Source organism: Nansenia antarctica, assembly GCF_963989245.1.
Source record: "Nansenia antarctica genome assembly, chromosome: 9".
NCBI lineage: Eukaryota > Metazoa > Chordata > Actinopteri > Argentiniformes > Microstomatidae > Nansenia > Nansenia antarctica.
The window spans coordinates 9,283,981-9,303,955 of NC_137679.1; the positions used below are offsets into that span (position 1 = coordinate 9,283,981).

The 19,975-nt window shown below is 49.4% G+C and overlaps 1 protein-coding gene across 3 annotated transcripts in view; it reads right to left on the minus strand.

Moving 5' to 3' along the window:
* Positions 1–19,975, minus strand: part of nav2b (neuron navigator 2b) — a 78,555-nt gene that overhangs the window by 19,715 nt on the left and 38,865 nt on the right. For all 3 annotated transcript variants that reach the window (XM_080539317.1, XM_080539316.1, XM_080539318.1), the window contains 6 exons: positions 16,403–16,526; positions 10,220–10,556; positions 7,987–8,773; positions 6,158–6,658; positions 4,299–4,459; positions 2,669–2,845 (listed from right to left, as the gene is read on the minus strand). In XM_080539317.1, the coding sequence (XP_080395443.1) occupies positions 2,669–2,845; positions 4,299–4,459; positions 6,158–6,658; positions 7,987–8,773; positions 10,220–10,556; positions 16,403–16,526 (2,087 nt within the window). The remainder of the gene's footprint in view (positions 1–2,668; positions 2,846–4,298; positions 4,460–6,157; positions 6,659–7,986; positions 8,774–10,219; positions 10,557–16,402; positions 16,527–19,975) is intronic.

The following is a 19,975-nucleotide window of genomic DNA, read 5'->3' on the forward strand; positions in this document are numbered from 1 at the left end:
CTTTCGGTGAAAGTTCATAACCGCAGAGGTACTCCCTTTGTGTGTGTGTGTGTGTCTGTGTGTGTGTGTGTGTGTATGTGTGTGTGTGTGTGTGTGTGTGTGTGTGTGTGTACGTGTGTGTGTGTGGTGCTGTGTGATGTTGACCAATTCAATGTGCTGCGGATGTGCGTTATCATTAATCACCCACCATAGAGAACACAATATGACTATACAGTGAGTTACACACATACAGTACAGTAAGTCATATCTCACACATTTGACACATTCTCACGTTGAGCTGCCAGTCACCGGGCCCATACATACATCATCGTTATGCTCCGCTGAGTCCAGAACAATGCAGTAGAACTACCGCAGACACCACAGACAAGCCCCGTAGATCAGCTGTACCCATTAGTCAAACTACACCCTCCAGACTCCAGCGCAGGACTACAATGACAGTATGGCATGTGCCCAAACATAACAAACATAACTGCTCTGTGCAAACAAGCCTCGAATCACTCAGGATCACCTGTCAGTTCTCCAGAACGCCCCCAGATATCAGGAGGGATTGACATGTCAAACAGTTCAGTGTGGATGTGTAGGATCAACATTGTCTTGACTAGACTGAGTTTGCTCCGCCATAATAGTCTGCATTTCCGTGCACTGTCAGCATCACACTGCATGTAGGAGGGCTTTTAGAGGACAGGTTAGTTAGAGCTTACCTCTGGAGTAAGGTGAACAGATAGGAAAGCCAGTTTTTTTTTAGCCTACTTCTATTCCTATTCTTTTATTCTTAGCCTACTTTTATTCCTATTCTTTTATTCTGAGCCTACTTTTATTCTTTTTATTTTTCCTAGAAGTTCCTAATCCCTTTGATTGGGGTGGGGGAGGGGGGCGGGGTAAAGTTTATTTAATGATTGTTTGATGTTATTGTTGTCTTGTATGTTCACATCAAAGGACCATGTTGGAAATAAGTGTTCACACTTTCAGATGTCATCCCTTGGATTACTGTTTTTACTCGATCCATGAATAAACTCAATCAATCAATCAATCAATCAATCAATCAAAAGTTGACAACTACCCAACTGTTTGTCATGTCGGATGTATTTCCGACATGACAAAATCCAAAATCCAATAAACTCCTAGACATGTTGTTTTAAAGTACAGAACAGTTTTTCATGCCACTGTCCAACATGTTGATGTAGCAGCAAGTAATCTACACAGACAAGGCCTGGTCTTATAGGACAGAGAGCTCAATGAAACACATGACATGTTTTAGATGCTAGCTCCATCAACATGTCGGAAAGTGCCGTGAAAAACTGTTCAGTGCTTTAAAACAGCATGTCTAGGAGTTTTGGATGATTGGATTTTGTCACGTCGGAAATAGATGTTTGTCTACGGCAAACAGTTGGGTGGTTGTCAGCTTTTCGCAGTCTCACAGATCTTTAATTCTAATGCTAGGCCCGAGACCAGAGACCGTGAAAGACATCTTAAGTACTGTGTACTTGCTGTGACTAAAGAAGGGGTTTTTCCAAGGTTCACACTATAATCTGAGATCTGAAGTAGACACTGGGGTGCCATCAAAGGACTGGGTCTTCTGGCTGGGCGGGGGGGGGGAAGTGGCTCGGAAGAGAGAGAGAGAGAGAGGGATGTCTGTGGACCTGATGTTGAGTCAAACATCAGGGATTGCAGGAGGAGAGATATCTATGAAGTGGTTTTCTCCCTCGCCCTTCCTGGCATGCCTGAACACCCCCCCCCCCGCCACCACAGCTTAACATTAATCTGGCTGCCGCGCTCCTCGGTTCGGACATGCACCGATCAACACCTTCCCTGCCTGCGTCCGCCAACACCACTGAATCACGGGGGATTCCGTTCAACGACAGAGAGAGCCTTAGGATAAGCAGTTCACCACAAGAGCTGGCTGGCATCACAGGGTAGGGTTAGCGGTGTCAGTCATCGAACCTCCGTACGCCGTACACTTAACGAGCTGAACAATGTACGCCTTTGTGTTTCCTAGCTCGAGTGTAGATGCTCGGATAATAAAAACATGTCGCTAGATGACATCGAAAAAATACTCAAACAGTTAGTGAGTAATGACGGATGTCATGGGTTCAACGAGCTTGTGGATTTTAGTCAACATTGCGTGTGTAAGAGAAATATAAATCGTGATTATACGTGACTAGCTCCTTGTTAAGACTTTTTTTAGACGTCACAAAGGAAACAATCTACCAGCATGGCCGGAGAATTTGAGGCTGGTAGAAGTAAGATGGAGGTGTATCCACATTCCACACATGTATCCAGAATATTGACGTCCGAAAAGCTATACATCCACCAAAACATAAGCTTCAACGCCATCTCTTCCAAGCTTGCCTTCACCAGTTAACCCTCTCCCCCTCCCCTTCCCATGTGTCCCCAGCACTTCCTTAATTAGGCCCCTATACTTTCTTTAATCTATTTTTTGTTTCTTTTTATTATTACTACTCGATCTTTTCAGTTTGTAAAGCGTCTTTGAGTGTCTAGAAAAGCGCTATATAATTCTAATGTATTCTTATTCTTATTATTATCTCTGGAGTTCTGAATGATAGCACATACCAAAGAGACGTCAAATCTACAGGTACCCATAGACATCAGATACTTTCCCAAAGAGTGTACCCAAAAAGTGTATTGTATATTGTATCATATGTCTCACCCTCCTCTAGTCCGTCTCTGAAGGATCCAGAGCTGCTCATGGTGGTCCGGCTCTTCTCCTCCAGCGACATGGAGGAGTTGCGCAGACGCGCCTCGCTGTAGGGGTCGTAGGGCTGGCCCTCCTGGTTGGCCAGGCTGTTGCCACTGCGTATCTGTCCTGCCGCGGTCGGGCTGCCTGCTGGAGACAAGACATGACAACAACAACCTGGTTAACAACCAGGTCTTTCTGCATGCTGGGGAATCTGGCACTGGGGGAGGGCCTTCCCTTCCTGTGAGAGATGGGCCTCGAACTGTGGCGCAGAAGATTATGATTGGTCAAGCAAGAATAGTGACTTCATCAGGCAGGAAACTGGTATATAATGCTTGCCCCTCTGACAGGAAGGAGCTTTTTGTCTGCTATTTTCTCTCTGCTCTCATGTGACTTTGCTTAATAAAAGGCCTCTTTGGAGTCAATTGATTTAAGCTCTTTGCGCTTTATAAGTTCTACTCAATCTACTGAGAGTCAATTAAATCCACGACAACTCTCTGACCGTACACACAAACCCCATCCGATTCGGTTTGCTTTGTTCACTTTGTGTTGCTTATTTTGGCTGTCTGCGCCTGTGAGGTAATAATGGTATGTAAAGTAGGATTGATGATTGACATATTGCATTTTTCCTTTTGGCTAAATGGGACAGATTTACAGTCAGAGGAGGTTGACTCATGCATTGCCAAAGAACTCTAATAAAGCACAGCATTGATACAGATCACTGTACAACCGCTTTTCTCTCTCACCATGTCTGCTACATGGAAGGTTTCAGGCTACACTCAGGATTCTCAAACGACACTACCGGACAGCTACAGTGGTACGTATGCAGGCTTTTGTTACAACCCAGCATTTTTATTTAACCTTTATTTAACCAGGCAAACATGTAAGAACAAAGCTAGAAATAAAACAAGGTTAAATAATTTACAACAATAAAACACTAGCAAATACAGATGCATTAAAATACTAAGTCAGAGAGAGGGGAGAGAGAAGGAGGAGGTAGGGGTGAGGAAGAGCGGAGGTGAGGGATAGCAGGGGTAGTGGAGCAGGGGTACTTAAAATGAGGCAATGATGGGTTATGGGATGGGTGAGAGACGGTGATCAGCAGGTGCATTGATCGACTATGGTTCGATGCAGGATTTGTTTGAAAGCAGTGAGTGAGGTGAGGGCGGTGAGTTTGAGGGTGTTCTGTAAGCATGACCACATCTACCTACGAAAATCACAACCATACAGTAAGTAAGTAAGTCAAATGTATTTCTATAGCGCCTATCCCAGACCAGGGGTCACAAAGTGCTTTACATACATAAGAACATAATACAAGAGCAAACGTTAGAGCAGGTTAAAATAGGCAAACAAGTGAAAATAAGAACAAGTAAACAAACAACAAGTGTCCAACAATATCAACAGGACACAGAGAGAGACAGGCTTTTGGGGTTAGCCGAAACGCCTGTCTATACAGGACAGTCTTTAGCATGTTTTTTTAAAAGCTTTGACCGAGACCGCTGATCTAAGATCCAAGGGAAGAGCATTCCAAAGCTTGGGAGCCACGGTTTGGAATACAGGGGGGGGGGCATTAGAGAGTTAGAGAACCCATAGGTGTACCTACCAAGCTGGGCAAAGTTGAAGCGTGTTCCAGAGGGGGAGGTGAGGCTGGAGGAGGGGGAGAAGGGGGAGCTGGCGGCAGACTCCTGCAGCCCCCCTGCTGAGTGGGAGCGCAGCCAATCGCGCGGCTCGTCCAGGCCCCGCAGCTGGGGCAGGTGGCCGTACCTGCAGGGTGACGAGAAGAAGGAGAGTCAAGATTCAAACTCGAATCCGAGATTCAATTAGATTCTATTCAACGCAACGTTTTTGCAAATGTATCCCCCGAGGGTCCATTAAGAACGGTATTAAATTAAATTAAATTAAATCATCGCAAGAAATACAATACAAACACTACTACAACAAGAACACAGATCTCACACACAGTCCCATTTCGAAATACTCCCCACATAGTGAACAGGACACAAGTGACAAGCCCCCGGGCCTGAGCTGGATTACTCTTCCCGCTACGACTGGTGGATTGACGATTCACTTGCTCAGTCAAATGTATCGATTGTAAGTCGCTTTGGCGTCTGGCGAATAAGGCGTCTGCTAAATGCCCAAAATGTAAAAATATAAAAGTGCCTTGTCCCAGACCAGATAAATGCCAGACTAGATGAGTACAAAGTGGCCGCTGCAGGGCACAGGCGAGGCAGAGTCACATGTGTACAATCACTCTTATCTGATTCACATATGCAGTCTCAGACACACACATCATCACACACGCTCGCAAATGAAAAGGCACATGGTCTACGACGTCACAGGGGATCATGCATAACATATCATACACGAGTGAAATTGTTTTGAGAACGAGAATGGAGTCTCTCACAAGTCTCCCACAAATAAACTTGAGATTAGATTGGCTTGATGAAGTACTTGGGTTTTTCTTCCATTCAAGTCATTTTCCCTTTCCTTTTCCAAGGGGATCCACAATATACAGTGACTTGTAGAATATCCAATATCCAATATCCAATGACTTGTAGAATATACAATATCCAATATAAAGTGACTTGTAGAAAGTAATTTTGAGTAGTTATGTTCAAATTAGAGATACAGAAAATGGGTATTGTTTATGTCTAAATATACAGAAGGGGGTTAGAATAGCAGGCAAAAGACCCTCTTATAAGAAATCCCAGCTGTGAGTCATGTCCTGTTCAAGACCAGGCTTCAGATCTCAGTGAATTTCAGAGTTTAGCCAGCAGACGGCAGACTACATGCTTTGTGAAATGGATGCAAGTACACGGAACCAGACGTTTCACTTCACAATCAAAAACACAGGACACACACACACACACAAGACTGTTTGACTGCTAAACCAGCTTTACTCCACACAGACAACCTTTACCTGTCCTGTTTCCTGGGTAATGTGTTGCGGCTGAATTTGGGACTAGCAGAGGGGGATGAGAGGGGGCTGGAGGTGGGGGAGGTGGGGTTGGTGGTAGGGGTAGGGGGGGGCAGGGAGGAGTAAGGGCAGACACAACAGAGAGAGGGGGCCAGCGGCAGGGAGAAGAGAGGAGAAGAGAGGAAGAGAGCGATGATCAGTCAAGATTAGAGTCCACAGCTTTTCATCATCACACCCGACACCTGTAGGACCCTAATCACATCCTCGACATCAACACACCCATAGGGACCACACCGATAGAGAGAGAGACTCAACACTCAGGGCAACCAATGCCGTTTGAGAGTTTGAGATGGAGAGACAAAAAGGAAGAACAAGAAAGGAGGAGAAAAACAGAAGGGGTCGAGGTAGAGGGAAAGAGATCTGCGGGGGGGGGGGGGGGGGGTGGTCTATCCACAGTTCAGATCTCGGTCAAAACAGCAAACTGTAAAAAAACAACAACAAACAAACACCATTTGAAAATCTCCACCATCTCCGGTCCGTATTACCTGTCTGAGTAGCCCGTCTTGATGCTGTTGTTCCTCACGCAGGCGGGCAGAGTATCCTCCCTACCAGACCCCCCGTGGTGTGAGCTCAACCCTCCGCTGCCCAGGGACACGTCGATGGACTCGCTGCTGGTGTGGAGGCTGCTGAGGGAGGGGTACCCCGGGCTGAGGGTGTCCCTGCTCAGGGTGGCCGTGCTCCAGGCCAGGCTGTGGCTGTGGGACGGGGTGGAGAGGGCCGAGCCGGGGCTGGAGGCCAGGGGGGACAGGGAGGAGAGGGAGGAGGGCTCCACGCCGAGACCTCCACCTCCGCGGACCCCGCCACCTCCTCCGTACAGAGGGCTGCAGCCGCTGCCCCCGCTGCTGGCCGAGGGAGAGTCTAGGGCGCCGCCGCCGCCGCCCTGCTGGACCGAGTTGGCGTGAGGGTTGGAGATGACGGTGGAGTTCTTCATGTTCTCCGCCGTGGTGACCGGGGCCTGCTGCTTCCCCGGCTTGACTCCGAACAGTCTGGGATGGATGGAAGAGAGGAGAGCGAGAGGAGAGGAGAGGAGCGTGAGAGGAGAGCGAGAGGAGAGGAGTGAGAGGAGAGTACATACGGTACGTGGGTTTTTACGTACAGTAATACAGAGTAATTCGAGCTGACGTTTGATTAAAACGTTCTTTAACGCAAGGAGAAGTGAAACAAATACATATCGTCGACTGGTGCCGCCGGGGGGATTCCAATGCATAACGTTCTTCGAGCGCCGCGGTCCGATCGCAAGACAAATAAACCCCGCTCTAATCCGCGGGTCAGACTTTGGGGCGGTAAAGCGGCCGAGTCTGCGAGAGCCATCATACATCTTATACGTATGGGCTTTTAACAACACGTCACTGACATTCGAAGCAGAGTATAAAGAACGGTGGGCGGGGGGGGGGGGGGGGGAAAGGGGGGGGCAATGATGCTAAGTTGGCTTTGACACAACCCTCGAAATAAATGATGGTTAAGTTAACGAAGAGGGAGAGAGTCTCTGACCCGTTGAGGGGAAACAGCTGCTCTGTTTTCACATTACCTCATTGGACAGATTAGAGAGATAAGTGAAAGCAGCAGCGACAGCTTTTCCTACGAGCCTAGCGCAAAATACAGAGGTTTTGTTCAAGAGGTTGGAATGTCGCAGAACAGTCACGTAGAAATGCGGTCATGTAGAACAACTGCATCCGAGGGAGCGGCAGGGCTTTGCTATTGTTGCAGATCTAGTAAACAAACACTCCCTGCTCAGGAGGTTCGGAACGCAACGGAACGCGACGGAACATTCCGAACGTGCCGTTATAGAATAGGTATGTCAGAATGTCTTGTCAGAGTGTCATGCGAGCTCTATAAATCACATTTCTTCCCTGCTAAATGTGCTTAATGTGCACTGAACACACCACCCGTGCAGTCCTGCGGTTATAGAGCTAATGAAAACATTTGCCTCTCGGTCTGGGTTCCTCTCACTCTCGCTTTAAACCAACACTAATGAACCTATCACAGGCCACAGGGGAGAGAGGCCCCCTCAACCCTCAATCTGCCTAGCGACAGACATGCAAGCGCTAAGGAAACACACTGGATTTTTTTACTTCCAATAAAAGATAAGATGAATACAGTCAACGTCGAGGGTACAGTTAGTATCAGGGATGCAAACTGGTGATGGCCCAAAAAGGTGACATACAACGTATTTTTGTTGCCTGAAAACAAAGAACATTTCTGAAAATTGTTGACCTTGATTTTGAGGTAAAAACCGACTGAAACGGCTAAAAGGTGACAAGTTTGCATCCCTGTAGTATGAAGGGCGGGGGTTAGGGTTAGGGTTAGGGCTAACCTGCGCAGGGTAGGGGACGACACATCCGGATACTTCCCCCCTGGCTGCCTGGGACCCTGCGACGGCACCGCCCCTCCTGCGCCTTGTTGCGCCCCGGTACCGCCCACCTCCGACGACGACGACACCCCCTTCTCCCTGTCCGTCTGGTTGGACACGGGCAGAGGGATGCCCCCCCCTCCGGACTTGGGCACGCCGCCGCGGCTCCTGTGTCCGTGGAGCGTGGCCGACCTGCTGCTGAGGTTGGAGTCGATGCTGTTGCCGTTACCGGAGGAGGAGCGGCTGTTGACGCCCCCGGCCGAGCGGTGGTGACCCCCCCCCCCCGAGGCTCGGCTGGGCCGGGGCAGGCTGCGGTACTGCATGGTGGAGTGGACGCTCACGGGGAGGTACCCGTCGTCCACGCTGGTCTGGCGCCCCAGGATACGCCCCCCTCCTCCTCCCCCGATTCCGACTCCGACTCCTACCCCGTGGAGACCCACCGACTTGGGGATCTTGCCCAGGGTGGCCGAGCCCGAGGTGATGGTGACCCCGCTGGCCGTCACCATGGTCATCATGCCTCCTCCTCCTCCTCCCCCGCCGACGACGGCGTGCTTCTTGAAGCCGAACGTGTTGGTGGGCGTGCGGGAGGTGGTGGAGGAGGAGGAGTGGTGGGGGTGGGGGGGTTTCTTGGCCTCGTGGTCTCCTCCTCCTCCTCCTCCGCCCGTGTCCGAGGGGGAGCGCTGGAGGACGCCGTTGGCCGGGGACGAGACACCGCGGCCCTTCTCGGACACCTTGGCGTCGTCTGTTTTACCTGGAGGGGGGGGGGGGCAGGGTGGGAGAGGGGGGGTGAAACGTTCTGTCAACATCAGCGAGCATGAACACAAGCACACATACCACACAGACAGACAGACACAGACAAACAGACAGACACACAGACAGACAGACACACTCAGACAGACAGACAGACAGACACACACACACACACACACACACACAGACAGACACAGACAGACACAGATAGAGACAGACAGACAGACACATACAGACAGAGACACACAGACAGACAGACAGACACACACACTCAGACAGACAGACAGACAGACAGACAGACACCCACAGACAGACAGACAGACAGACAGACACACACACACACACACACACAGTCTCGCTCGTTCGACAGTGCAGTTACACAGTAGCACCAAAGATCCTGTCGAGTTGTGTCACGACACGTCTAAACTCTGAACTCAAACACCTACCTGCACCCCACCACCGCTTCAATAAAACATTAAGAGATCGCAAGATCGCAAGATCTTCAAACACCTCTCTCTCTCTCTCTATCCCTCCCTCCCTCCCCCCCTCCCTCCCTCCAGAGGGGTTTTCTCTCTCTGTGCTACCTGATCCCTGATCTCGCCAGATTAAACCTCCCTGCGGTCGCCAGCTACCAGCCTCCTCACACGCCATATGAACATCCTTATTATTATTATTATTATTATTATTATTATTATTATGATTATTATTTAGGTCTCCGCCCAGGGTGATATGGAACCAGCACAGAGACAGTGTGGCTGTTTTGGGGGGTGTGGAGACAGCAGACACAGTCATGCACGCCGGATTTCTGCGACTGACTGGGTTTTGAACCTGGGTCTCCTCTGGTGCACCATAAGATTTGTTGATAGCCCACGGAGGCTAAAAGCTAATAATCCTTAGTTCAGGGGCGTTGAACACAAGACCTCAGCCAAGGGTCTCGGGGGGGGGGGGGTTGGCGTGTCATTGGGTGATCGACGTGGTTCACCACTTTTGAGCCCCTCTGAACTAAAGCCTAATACGCACTAACCTAGCCGCCGTCTAAATGCCCACCTAGCCAACACCCTGCCAACATTTAAACCCCAGGCCCTCAAGACCCACCTCTTCAAGCTCGCCTTCACCAGTTAACCCTCTCCCCCTCCCCTTCCCATGTGTCCCCAGCACCATCTTAATTAGACCCCTATACTTTCTTTTATTTATTTCTTGTTTCTTTTTATTATTACTACTCGATCTTTTCAGTTTGTAAAGCGTCTTTGAGTGTCTAGAAAAGCGCTATATAAGTCTAATGTATTATTATTATTGTTACTATTGTTATTATTATTATTGTTATTATTAATATTATTATTATGATGATGATGATGATTATTATTACTATTATTATTATTATTATTATTATTGTTATTATTATTATTATTACTATGATTATTATTATTGTTATTATTATTATTATTACCTGTCCCGTGGGTCTTGACGGCGCCACAGCCCAGCGCCACGGGGGTCTTGGTGCGCGGCGAGGTCACGCCCACCTGGGCGCTCATGCCCCGCCTCCAGGAGCCCGTGGTGTGGGCGATGGAGGACGACGACGTCGTCTTGCGTCCCGCCGAGGAGCTCCGCTCCGATTCGTCCGACAGGTCCGAGGGGTGGTGGCGGCACCATTTGGAGCCGGAGGACTCCATCTTGACGCCGCTGCTGTCCGACCCTCCTCCTCCTCCTCCGTCCGACCTCTTGACCTCCTCGCCGCCGGACCACGCGTGGTTCCGTTCGCCGTGCTTCTCCGCGTCCGTCTGGAGCTGAGGGAGGGAGATGGAAGGTGTCACGTTAAATAAATAAGGCCGCCAAGCTTACGGTGGGTGTGGATACACAGTTTCTCTCTCTCTCTGGCCTGGTCCAGACTCCAGGGAGAGTGGCTCTCTCCTCCCCCGTTCTTATTGAGGAGCCATAATCCTCTAGACCTAGCAATGCCAGCTCCTCTCTCCCTCTCTCTCTCTCTCTCTCTTTCTCTCTCTCTCTCTCTCTCTCCCACTCCCTCTCTCCCTCTCCCAGTACGTCAGTCTTTCTACGTCAGACTCTCCTGGGTCTTCAGATATTAGAACATCAGCAGAACTTGAAGCGCTGTCGGTAATGAAGACCATGTTATCATCATTCCGGTTTAAACAGCTCCACATGTCTCCCCTATCTAGCGCAGAGTCTTTCATCTGTTCATCAGAAAGCCGCCGCACTCGTTAAAACAGACCCACACACAATACTTAGTCATCGCTTTGTGGACTCTCTATTCTCTCTCTCTCTCTCTCTCTGTCTCTCTCTCTCTCTCTGTCTCTCTCTATCTCTCTCTCTCCCCCCCCCCCCCCCCTCCCTCTCTCTCTCTCTCTCTCTCTCTCTCTCTCTCGGGCATCTACAGAAGGAGAAGATTCCCCTACAGCAGAGTTAACACTAAATGATATATAGCCCCCCCCCCCGCCCTTCCTTTGGTGCATTTCCCGAATCTCATCTCATCTTCTCATTCTGGTTGGTCATTAACTGACAACTGTGGATGATGTCACCGCCACCCAGCCAGCACATTGGTCCTTTCATCTCAGACATGTTGATTGACTCATTCCACACAGACACGACCAGAGGAGTGGGAGAGCCAGCGGACCACAGTACGAGGCACGTACCCCCCCACCCCCGAGTCTGCCAGACAAGCCCCCAGTGCTGCAGACAGTCCCCCTCCCCCCCAACACCCGCCCCCCCCACTTGACAAACTCTTGCCTGGAGTAATTAACACAGGAAATCAACAGCGACTGCTTTCTCTCTGCCTCGTGTATATCAACATTACCCAGACTGCGAATGAACAATCAGATTACAGAGAGGGAGAAAAAGAGAGAGAGAGAGAGAGAGGGGGGGGGAAGAAAGAGAGAGCAAGAGAGATAGAGAGAGAGAGAGGGAGAGAGAGAGGGCAGGAGAACAGGACCATTATCATTGCCCACGTATTAAACACGGTGTTGGATCAGAGCGGGTGTGTGTGTTAGTGTGTTTTCCCAGAGGCGGCCAAGCTTACGTCAGCCGTAGTTAGAACAGGTCATTGTTCAGCTGCTACTGAAAATACTCATAAAAAATGATTGCCAGCGAAGGAATTTTAATAGCCTAGTATGCCTAGCACACTCTTTATCAGCCTCCATTCCTCCGAAACACTGTTATCTTCCACGTGCAATAATAAATCTGAACCATATTCTCTCGAACCCGAGAGCAAAAAAAAAAGAAAAATGCAACACAAAGCACAATTCTCTAAAATTCTATAAAAGGCAATACAGTTCCAGGGGAGAATGGAGAGAGGGGTGGTGGTTACCACGGCGACATGACTGATTGTTGGCGCCCGCCGCCCGGCGGAGAGAGCCTTTTTTTTTTTTTAGGCCCCCGATTTCATTCAACTGTCGGGAGTTGAAGTCACTGGTTGGCACGGGGAGGAAGCGTAATGGTTGAAAACATGAAAACCCTAGAGAGGGGTGCCAGCCCAGCGCTGCAGTTGGTTCTCTCACCCACTCCGTGTTTATGACTGGAAATAACCTTCCTGGCTGTACGAGGCCCTGCCACTTCACAACCGTGCCAACGGACTTCTCCCTCAGACAGAACAACACACACACACACACACACACACACACACAGGCACAGACACAGACACGCACACACATACACACGCACATCCAGGTTGTTCTCGGACATGGTACTGAAAGGACTTTATACTGTAATGTATAACACTGTTCTCTGTTTAGGTCTCTACGAATTCAAAACATCTATCTATCTATCTATCTATCTATCTATCAATATACTGTATCTCTATCTATCTATCTATCTATCTATCTATCTACAGGGTTCCCACACCTTCTGAAACATAAAATTCAAGCACCTTTCAAGGACTTTCAAGACTCAATTCCCTCAAATTCAAGGACCCAACACGGCATAGTTTGAGACAGAACTATTGACGAGCTAAGTAAAACATTTTTAAAATATTTTTGTATATACATATATATTTTTTTAGAGAGGGAGAGAGAGGGGAATTCAAGCACTTTCAATGACCCATGTCTATTTTCAAAAACCTTTAAGACCTTGATTTCTTTTTCTCAAATTCACAAACTTTCAAGGATTTCAAGGACCCGTGGGAACCCTGTATCTATCTAGATATCTATCTATCCTGCTGTGACTGGTTACAGACGGTATCATTCTACCTCACAGACTTTGGGAGAGAAAGAGAGAGAGTTTGGGAGTGTCATGGAGTACGTGGGTCCGGAGGTAGGAGGGCGATTAATTTACCAGATGACTTTCTTTCTTGCTCAGCCGTGGAGCAGGCCTGCAGGGTTCTAACCCTCCTGTCTCATCATGACTCACCAGTTCAAAGGAGAACTAGATAGAACTGGAGGAGAAGCAGGAAAGCGCTGATAAGCACTAACCAACATCAGGCAGTGCGTCATACAATCATACAATCATACGGTCATACAGTTCGCTAAAAGATTGTGTCACTTTTACTCGGCAAACGTATATTCGATATATAAAACCGGTATCTCTTGTCGATAGTGTTAAAGGTTGATATAGGAACTTGAGTCACCTCAGACCTTATCCAGATACGACAGCTATATAATAATAAATAATAATAATAACTTATTTATTATTTAAATTTAAAGAGCCAGAGAGACAAACACACAAAACAAGAAACAGTGAAACAGCTACTACAGCTTGAATGGTGAAAAGGTGGGTTTGAAGGGCAGCTTTGAATATGTCCAGGGTTGAAGAGTCGCGGATATCCTTGGGTAGAGAGTTCCAGAGGGTGGGGGGGGCTGCCGCACCCATGTATCTGGAAAGCATACTGTCTTGTCTGGCTCTGCAAGACGGCCGACTAGGTAGGCCTAGGACAGGACTCGGTGATTCAGATGTGAACTGTGAACCTCGCGGTTTGATTAAGTAAGTGCTTGGCTGCGATTTCAATCAACACTTTGAAGCAACCCACATCAGCGATTATCCCCCCAAAATCCGAACCAGATGGATAATTTTCCCCCCGGGTTTATGCTTTTCACAACCCGCTGTAACTTAAGTATGAGGAGGCGAGCCTGCAATCATGCAACGGTTTGTCAGACTCATTCAGACGAATCAGGGGCCAAACAGATCAAAGTATATCTACTCTGATTCCCTCTGTAAATCCACGTGTTGTTACAGAGGGATGGACCGTACAACCCTGTAAGGCTCCTTTGCATCGGGGGTAATAAGAGCGCCCAAGCTCGTAAAATGCTGGGTTTGTGGACACCGCCATCATCTAACTTAATACATCCAGCCACACTTTGGAGGGAAATCTAATTTAATTTAATTTGCGGGCGACTGGATGCCATGTACTCTCGTCAGAATAGCTGCCAACGGGGAGCTTAGGTGGCGTAGTGGGTTTAAGCGTCGACCATGTGGTGGAACGAGCTTCCCACGGCTGTCAGAACTGCAGAGTCACTCACTCACTACCCATCTTCCGTCGTAGACTGAAGACCTCCATCTCTTCAGGTTACACCTTAACTGCTCCTCCTGAGAGCTCTACTGCCTCCCAGCACTGCGTCTCCTGAAGACACCCGCTTTTCCCGTTTAAGTCTAGGTTTAGAAGAAGGTGATAGAAGGAAAAACCTTCATCTATCACAGAGACTGCCAATGGCCCCGGGCCTGAGCTGGATTACTCTTCCTGCTACGACTGGTGGATTGATGATTCACTTGCTTAGTCAAATGTATTGATAAGTCGCTTTGGGATAAGGCGTCTCAGTGTTTCCTCCAGGATTTTTCACATTAGTGGCGGAGCGGTTGTCTTTCGCGCGCGGTGCTTTCGCGTGCACGCGCATAAAACGCGCACTGGCGCTCAAAACAAAGACGTAGTTTCACCAAAAACTAGAGGGTGGCAACAATTATAATTTCTTAAATAGCGGTTAAGTCATTAAAGCCGAGCAGGTGATTTTATATAGAAGGTGATCAAATACCAATATATCCTACAGCTGCAGCGGAACATGCGGAACGCGCATCACACACACAGAAAGATCAATACGAAGTAGGCCTACATGAGAGTACACACACAAAACCGGCTAACGTTACTCATTAACTGTTTACACAAGGAAAATCACAGTGTGACAGTCAGATGGAGCATTCAGTAAACAACAACAGCAAGGTAATGCTATCAGTTGAGTTAAAGAAAACCAACTCTTACCTTTGAGGACACCAACATGAGCCCTGCTTACCCGTACCTCCGCCGTTCTGTTCGTGGTGATTTTAGAGGCAATAGATTATTTTTGCCCCGCGCATATTGCTATGAATAGTTCGAAGCTAGGTGCTTGCACGTTAGGTGCGAGAATGCTCGGTTAACCCATTAGCGGAAACATTATTTGTTTCACAAAATAGGCTGATTTAATTGACCATGAACATCAGAGACATACATTACGAATGTTCATTTAAAATACTCTATACTGAGCACTGGTATAAGAACATGAACCAGAGAACAGCAGTAAATGCAATAACCCACAGTCGTCGCTGATGATGTTACATTTTCGATTAGGATACGGGATTAAACGGACCGGCGACGGGCTAAAAGAGAAATCCAAATGTCCCGCTAAATTCGGACCAATCACAAAACTGCTTTGAAAGCACGTCGCCTCGCGCCGCGCGCCTGTTGAGAGCGATTCAGTCTCGATTGCAGTGCGAACACAAACGACGAGGTTAATTGCAACATTGTAACATATTGTAAATAACTACGCCCTAAATCGTAACGAAATGTAGGTCTGGAAGCGGCCTAAATCTAGCTTCAATCTGCTTTTTTTCTGTTCTCCGGTCATAATAACTCGCTGCCTTTCTGCGCAGCCTGAATCAAAGTGGACTGTCTGAATCAATTAGTGGCGGAGGAAATTCATTCGTGGCGGCCCGCCAGAAATGTAAATGTAATGTAACCGCAGGGTTCCCTGAATCACCTCCTCCTGCAAGGTCATCTTCGCAGAGCCAGACAGTACGCTTCCAGATATTAGCTGTGAAATCTGGTTAAGATCTGAGGTTGTCTCTCAAGTCAAAGTGACACAATCTTTTAGCCAAACTGTATCAGTGTTTCCTCTATATGCATTGATTTGTGGCGGCCCACGAATAGATTCTCTACGCCACTAATTCATTCAGTCCACTAAGGCCTGTTAGGTGCCAGGTGTTCGCACTTGATTTCTTTTTTTAGATCAAAAGCGCAGCCTTCACCGCCTTTTAAGCGCTTCTGCGCGAGTATTCTGTAACCTTAGCAACGGGATTCTATCCTAACCGTCTTGATTGTATGATGCACTAGCCTGGTGTCACGACCCTGACATACAGTAGAAGGGTCTCCACTGGTGGATGATAACTAACCTCTAGGCCCCCTGGTGGTGGATGATGATAACTGACCTGGCCCTCTAGTGGTGGATGATGATAACTGACCCTGGCCCTCTAGGTGGATGATAACTGGATGATAACTGGATGATAACTGGATGATAACGCACCTGGCCCTCTAGTGGTGGATCATGATAACTGACTGGCCCTCTAGTGGATGATAAGTGGATGATAACGCACCTGGCCCTCTAGTGGTGGATCATGATAACTCACTGGCCCTCTAGTGGACGATAAGTGGATGATAGCTCACCTGGCCCTCTAGGTCCTTGCAGCAGCCGGACGGCGCGTTGACGAAGGAGCCGACAGACGAGCCGATGTCATCCGTGTCGAGGGTGTCACTGATCCCACTGCTCACCGAGCTGCTGTCGTCCCAACTGGAAGAGAGAGAGGAGAGGAGAGGAGAGAGAGGGGGGGGGGAAGGAGAGAGAGAGGAGGGGGGGAAGGAGAGAGAGAGGAGGGGGGGAAGAGGAGAAAGAGAGAGAGAGAGAGGAGAGCAATGGTTAGATGTTAACCGCATTAGAGAGAGCAATCAAGGAGCAATCGCGGTTAGAGGAAATATGGTCCGGGTTATCCATAAATATTAATTTTGCACGTCGACAGGGGTGTGGGGGGTCCCCTTTTCAACTCACAACGGCAGAGAAGAGAGACAGCGCACGGATAAAAGAGCGATAGAACTAGAAAAGACAAAAGTCAGCAAATATATCGCACGGTAAAACAGGGACTGGGAGAGGAACGCTAGAGAGATGGAGGAGAGAGACAAAGAGAAAAGAAGACAACAGAGAAAAGACGTGATGGAAAGAAACACCGAACACACATTCTCTCATATCGTCGTCGTCCCCTCCATCGTTCCCAGGTCCGCTGGCCCAGGGACAGCATTCCCCTCATGCCTGGGACATTAGGAACTTCTCCCCCCCCCCCCCCCCCCCTCCCCCCACACTCGATCTAACGAGCTGGCGCGCACTTCCAAGTTCCAACTCAGCCCAGGCTCAGGCCCCCGGGTGTGTGACTCAGGCCCGACTCAGTGTGTCTCTCTCAGTGTGTGTCTCTCAGGGCTCTGGCTGTGCTGCTGCTGGGGGTCGTGGTGGTGAAGAGGGTTTTCCCCACCACGATTCCCCACCATCGATCGCCGCCTGTCACAGACGCTTGACTGAGTATGGCGAAGTGGTGAGTCCCGAAGCGAGAGGGGTGGGGGGGGGGGGGGGGGCGGATGACACATGCTGTCAAGCACAGACCTATCACACACACACACACACGGACACAGGCACACTCACACACACGCCCACGCATGCACACACACACCACACACACACCAGGGATGCAAACTGGGTTTTTCTTTTGCCTGAAAACAAAATTTCATGAACATTTATGAAAATTGTTGACCTATTTATTTTGAGGTCAAAACGGCTAAAAGGTGACAAGTTTGCATCCCTGCACACACACACACGCACACACACACACATACACACACACACAAATGCACACGCACAGACAGACATTTGGGATGTCAGTCTGGGAATCAGAGCTTCAATCCTGCGAGCTGCCATGAATCGCTCAGCGACAGAGAAGTTCACCCCAGGGGAAACAGAGGAAATCTTTCATCAGATGGACTGAAACTGTTGTTATTCTCAGGGCCAGACAGCCTATCTGCATGTGAACAGACCGACAACTGTGTGTACGTGTGTGTGTGTGTGTGTGTGTGTGTGTGTGTGTGTGTGTGCCTGTGTGTAGGCTGTCAAGGGGTGAGGAGTTGATCACCCTCGAACAATGTAACTCCTCTCTAACACACACACACACACACAGTCCAAGGTGTTGACGTGTCCAGGAGAGTGGGAACGAACTACGTCGCAGGGAGGTTACAACACATTACATTGATTATCATCAGGTCTGCCCCCCCCCCCCCCCCCCGCCCAGGGGCCTCATACTGAATATACAACAATGGTCCGTTCAAACTGACAGGAAAACACACTCTCACTCCTCCTCCTCCGGTGTCTGGTCTCTCCTCAGTGTCCTAGCGCTAGGGTGCTAACAGCGCGGGCTTCGCTAACCAAAACAAATCTCGCCACACAGCCCCCCCCCCCCCAGACAGCGAGCAGACACTGCTGAGTGTTCATTTCAGAGGGCAACAACAGGTCCTGTCACCACCTCAACCATGGGATGACAACCCCCCCCCCCTAACCGCCCCCCCCCCCCCCCCACCCGGATGTCACGAGTCTGGTCAGACCACAACACCAGGGAGTGAGCTAAGGCCAACCAAAGAGTGAGTGTTAGAGTGTAGCCATAGTTACCGAAATAGCCTGTAACGGGGGGGGGGGTGATGTTGGGTGAAGGGGAAAAAACAACGTCTGGAATGGATGACGAATGTAGTCGAAGACCGACCACACTGTCGAACCCAATCTTCTAGAAGGACCCGGGAGGAGAGGACACACCGAGACAGAACAGTATCTGTCTTCATGTGTGTGTGTGTGTGTGTGTGTGTGTGTGTATGTTTGAACACCTGTGTTCAAGACAAAACTGAAGGACAGTGAGTGAGTCTGTGGTGAGCCTAAGATGAGAAAACACATCATTACCGCCACATGAGGGATGACCATGAGAGTACATCATTGGGGGGACGGGGGGGGACGGGACGACGTGTACAGCCGATGCTGCTCTAATGGGACTGACGGACAGGTTTTATGCTCGGGAGTTCAATGAATCACACCCCTGGAGGTTCGGAGCAGGACAAAGGATATATACGTCGTGACGAATAACTATCCTTCTATGAAGATGTGCCAAAGACAATCACACCAGGAATGATGGATACATCTGGCTGTTGTTATGGTTTATAATGACGACCGACCCAGCGTGACGGAGGGGACCCCCTGTGGGGTGAGAGGAGCCACCGGCAGAGAGACTGCCTCGAGTAGAAGGAAGGCACAGAGGAAAAGGTTGCCGTCGTCTTGGAGTCCAACCGAGGTACCGAACCAAAGAGAGAGAGAGAGAGAGAGGCAGAGAGAGAGAGAGAGAGAGAGAGACAGAGAGGTTCAGCCACTCTAGGAGGACAATTGAAGGTTGAACAGTACTCGTTATAATGAGGGGCGGCTGTGGCGCAGGAGGTAGACCCGGCGTCTAATGATCGCAAGGTTGGCAGATCGGCGGTTCGAGCCCCGGCTGGCCACATGTCGAAGTGTCCTTGGGCAAGACAGACACTGAACCACAAATTGCTCCCAGTGAGCAGGGACCGGCGCCTTGCATGGTAGCTTGGCCGCCATTGGTGTGTGAATGTGTGTGCGAACGGGTGAATGAGAGGCCGTTGTAAAGCGCTTTGGATAAAGGCGCTATATAAGTGCAGTCCATTTACCATTTACCATCATTAAAACACCAACGTGTTCAACATCACAGAATGCTTCATGAACTACAGCATCCACAGCAGACAGTGGAGGTTTCCAACATGGCCGGTGGTTACTGGCCCCCGAGATCAGAGAGGTCTGGCTCCAACAGTAGCCAGGCACAGTTAGAGTGCCCTGGACCACGGCCTGCTCACTTCCCTACCCCAGTGTCCAGTGGCCAGTGCCCAAACCGAGTCTGCCTGGCTGGCTGGCTGACTGGCTGGTTGGCCGGCTGCCCTCTACACAGAGCCCAGTCCAACCCCTGTCTACCCAGCACCCGATCCAGCCCTTCTTCTGGCCAGTCCAGACCCGTGGTCCCCCTGCTGCTCTAGGTCCTTCTTCACACCCACACAAGAGAACTCCACACAGCTCACCAAAGACAATCCATCTTTTCACTGAGCCAGCCAGAGCACAGCTTGCCCGGAACAAGCCAGGCCAGAGAGGCCAGGAAACATGGC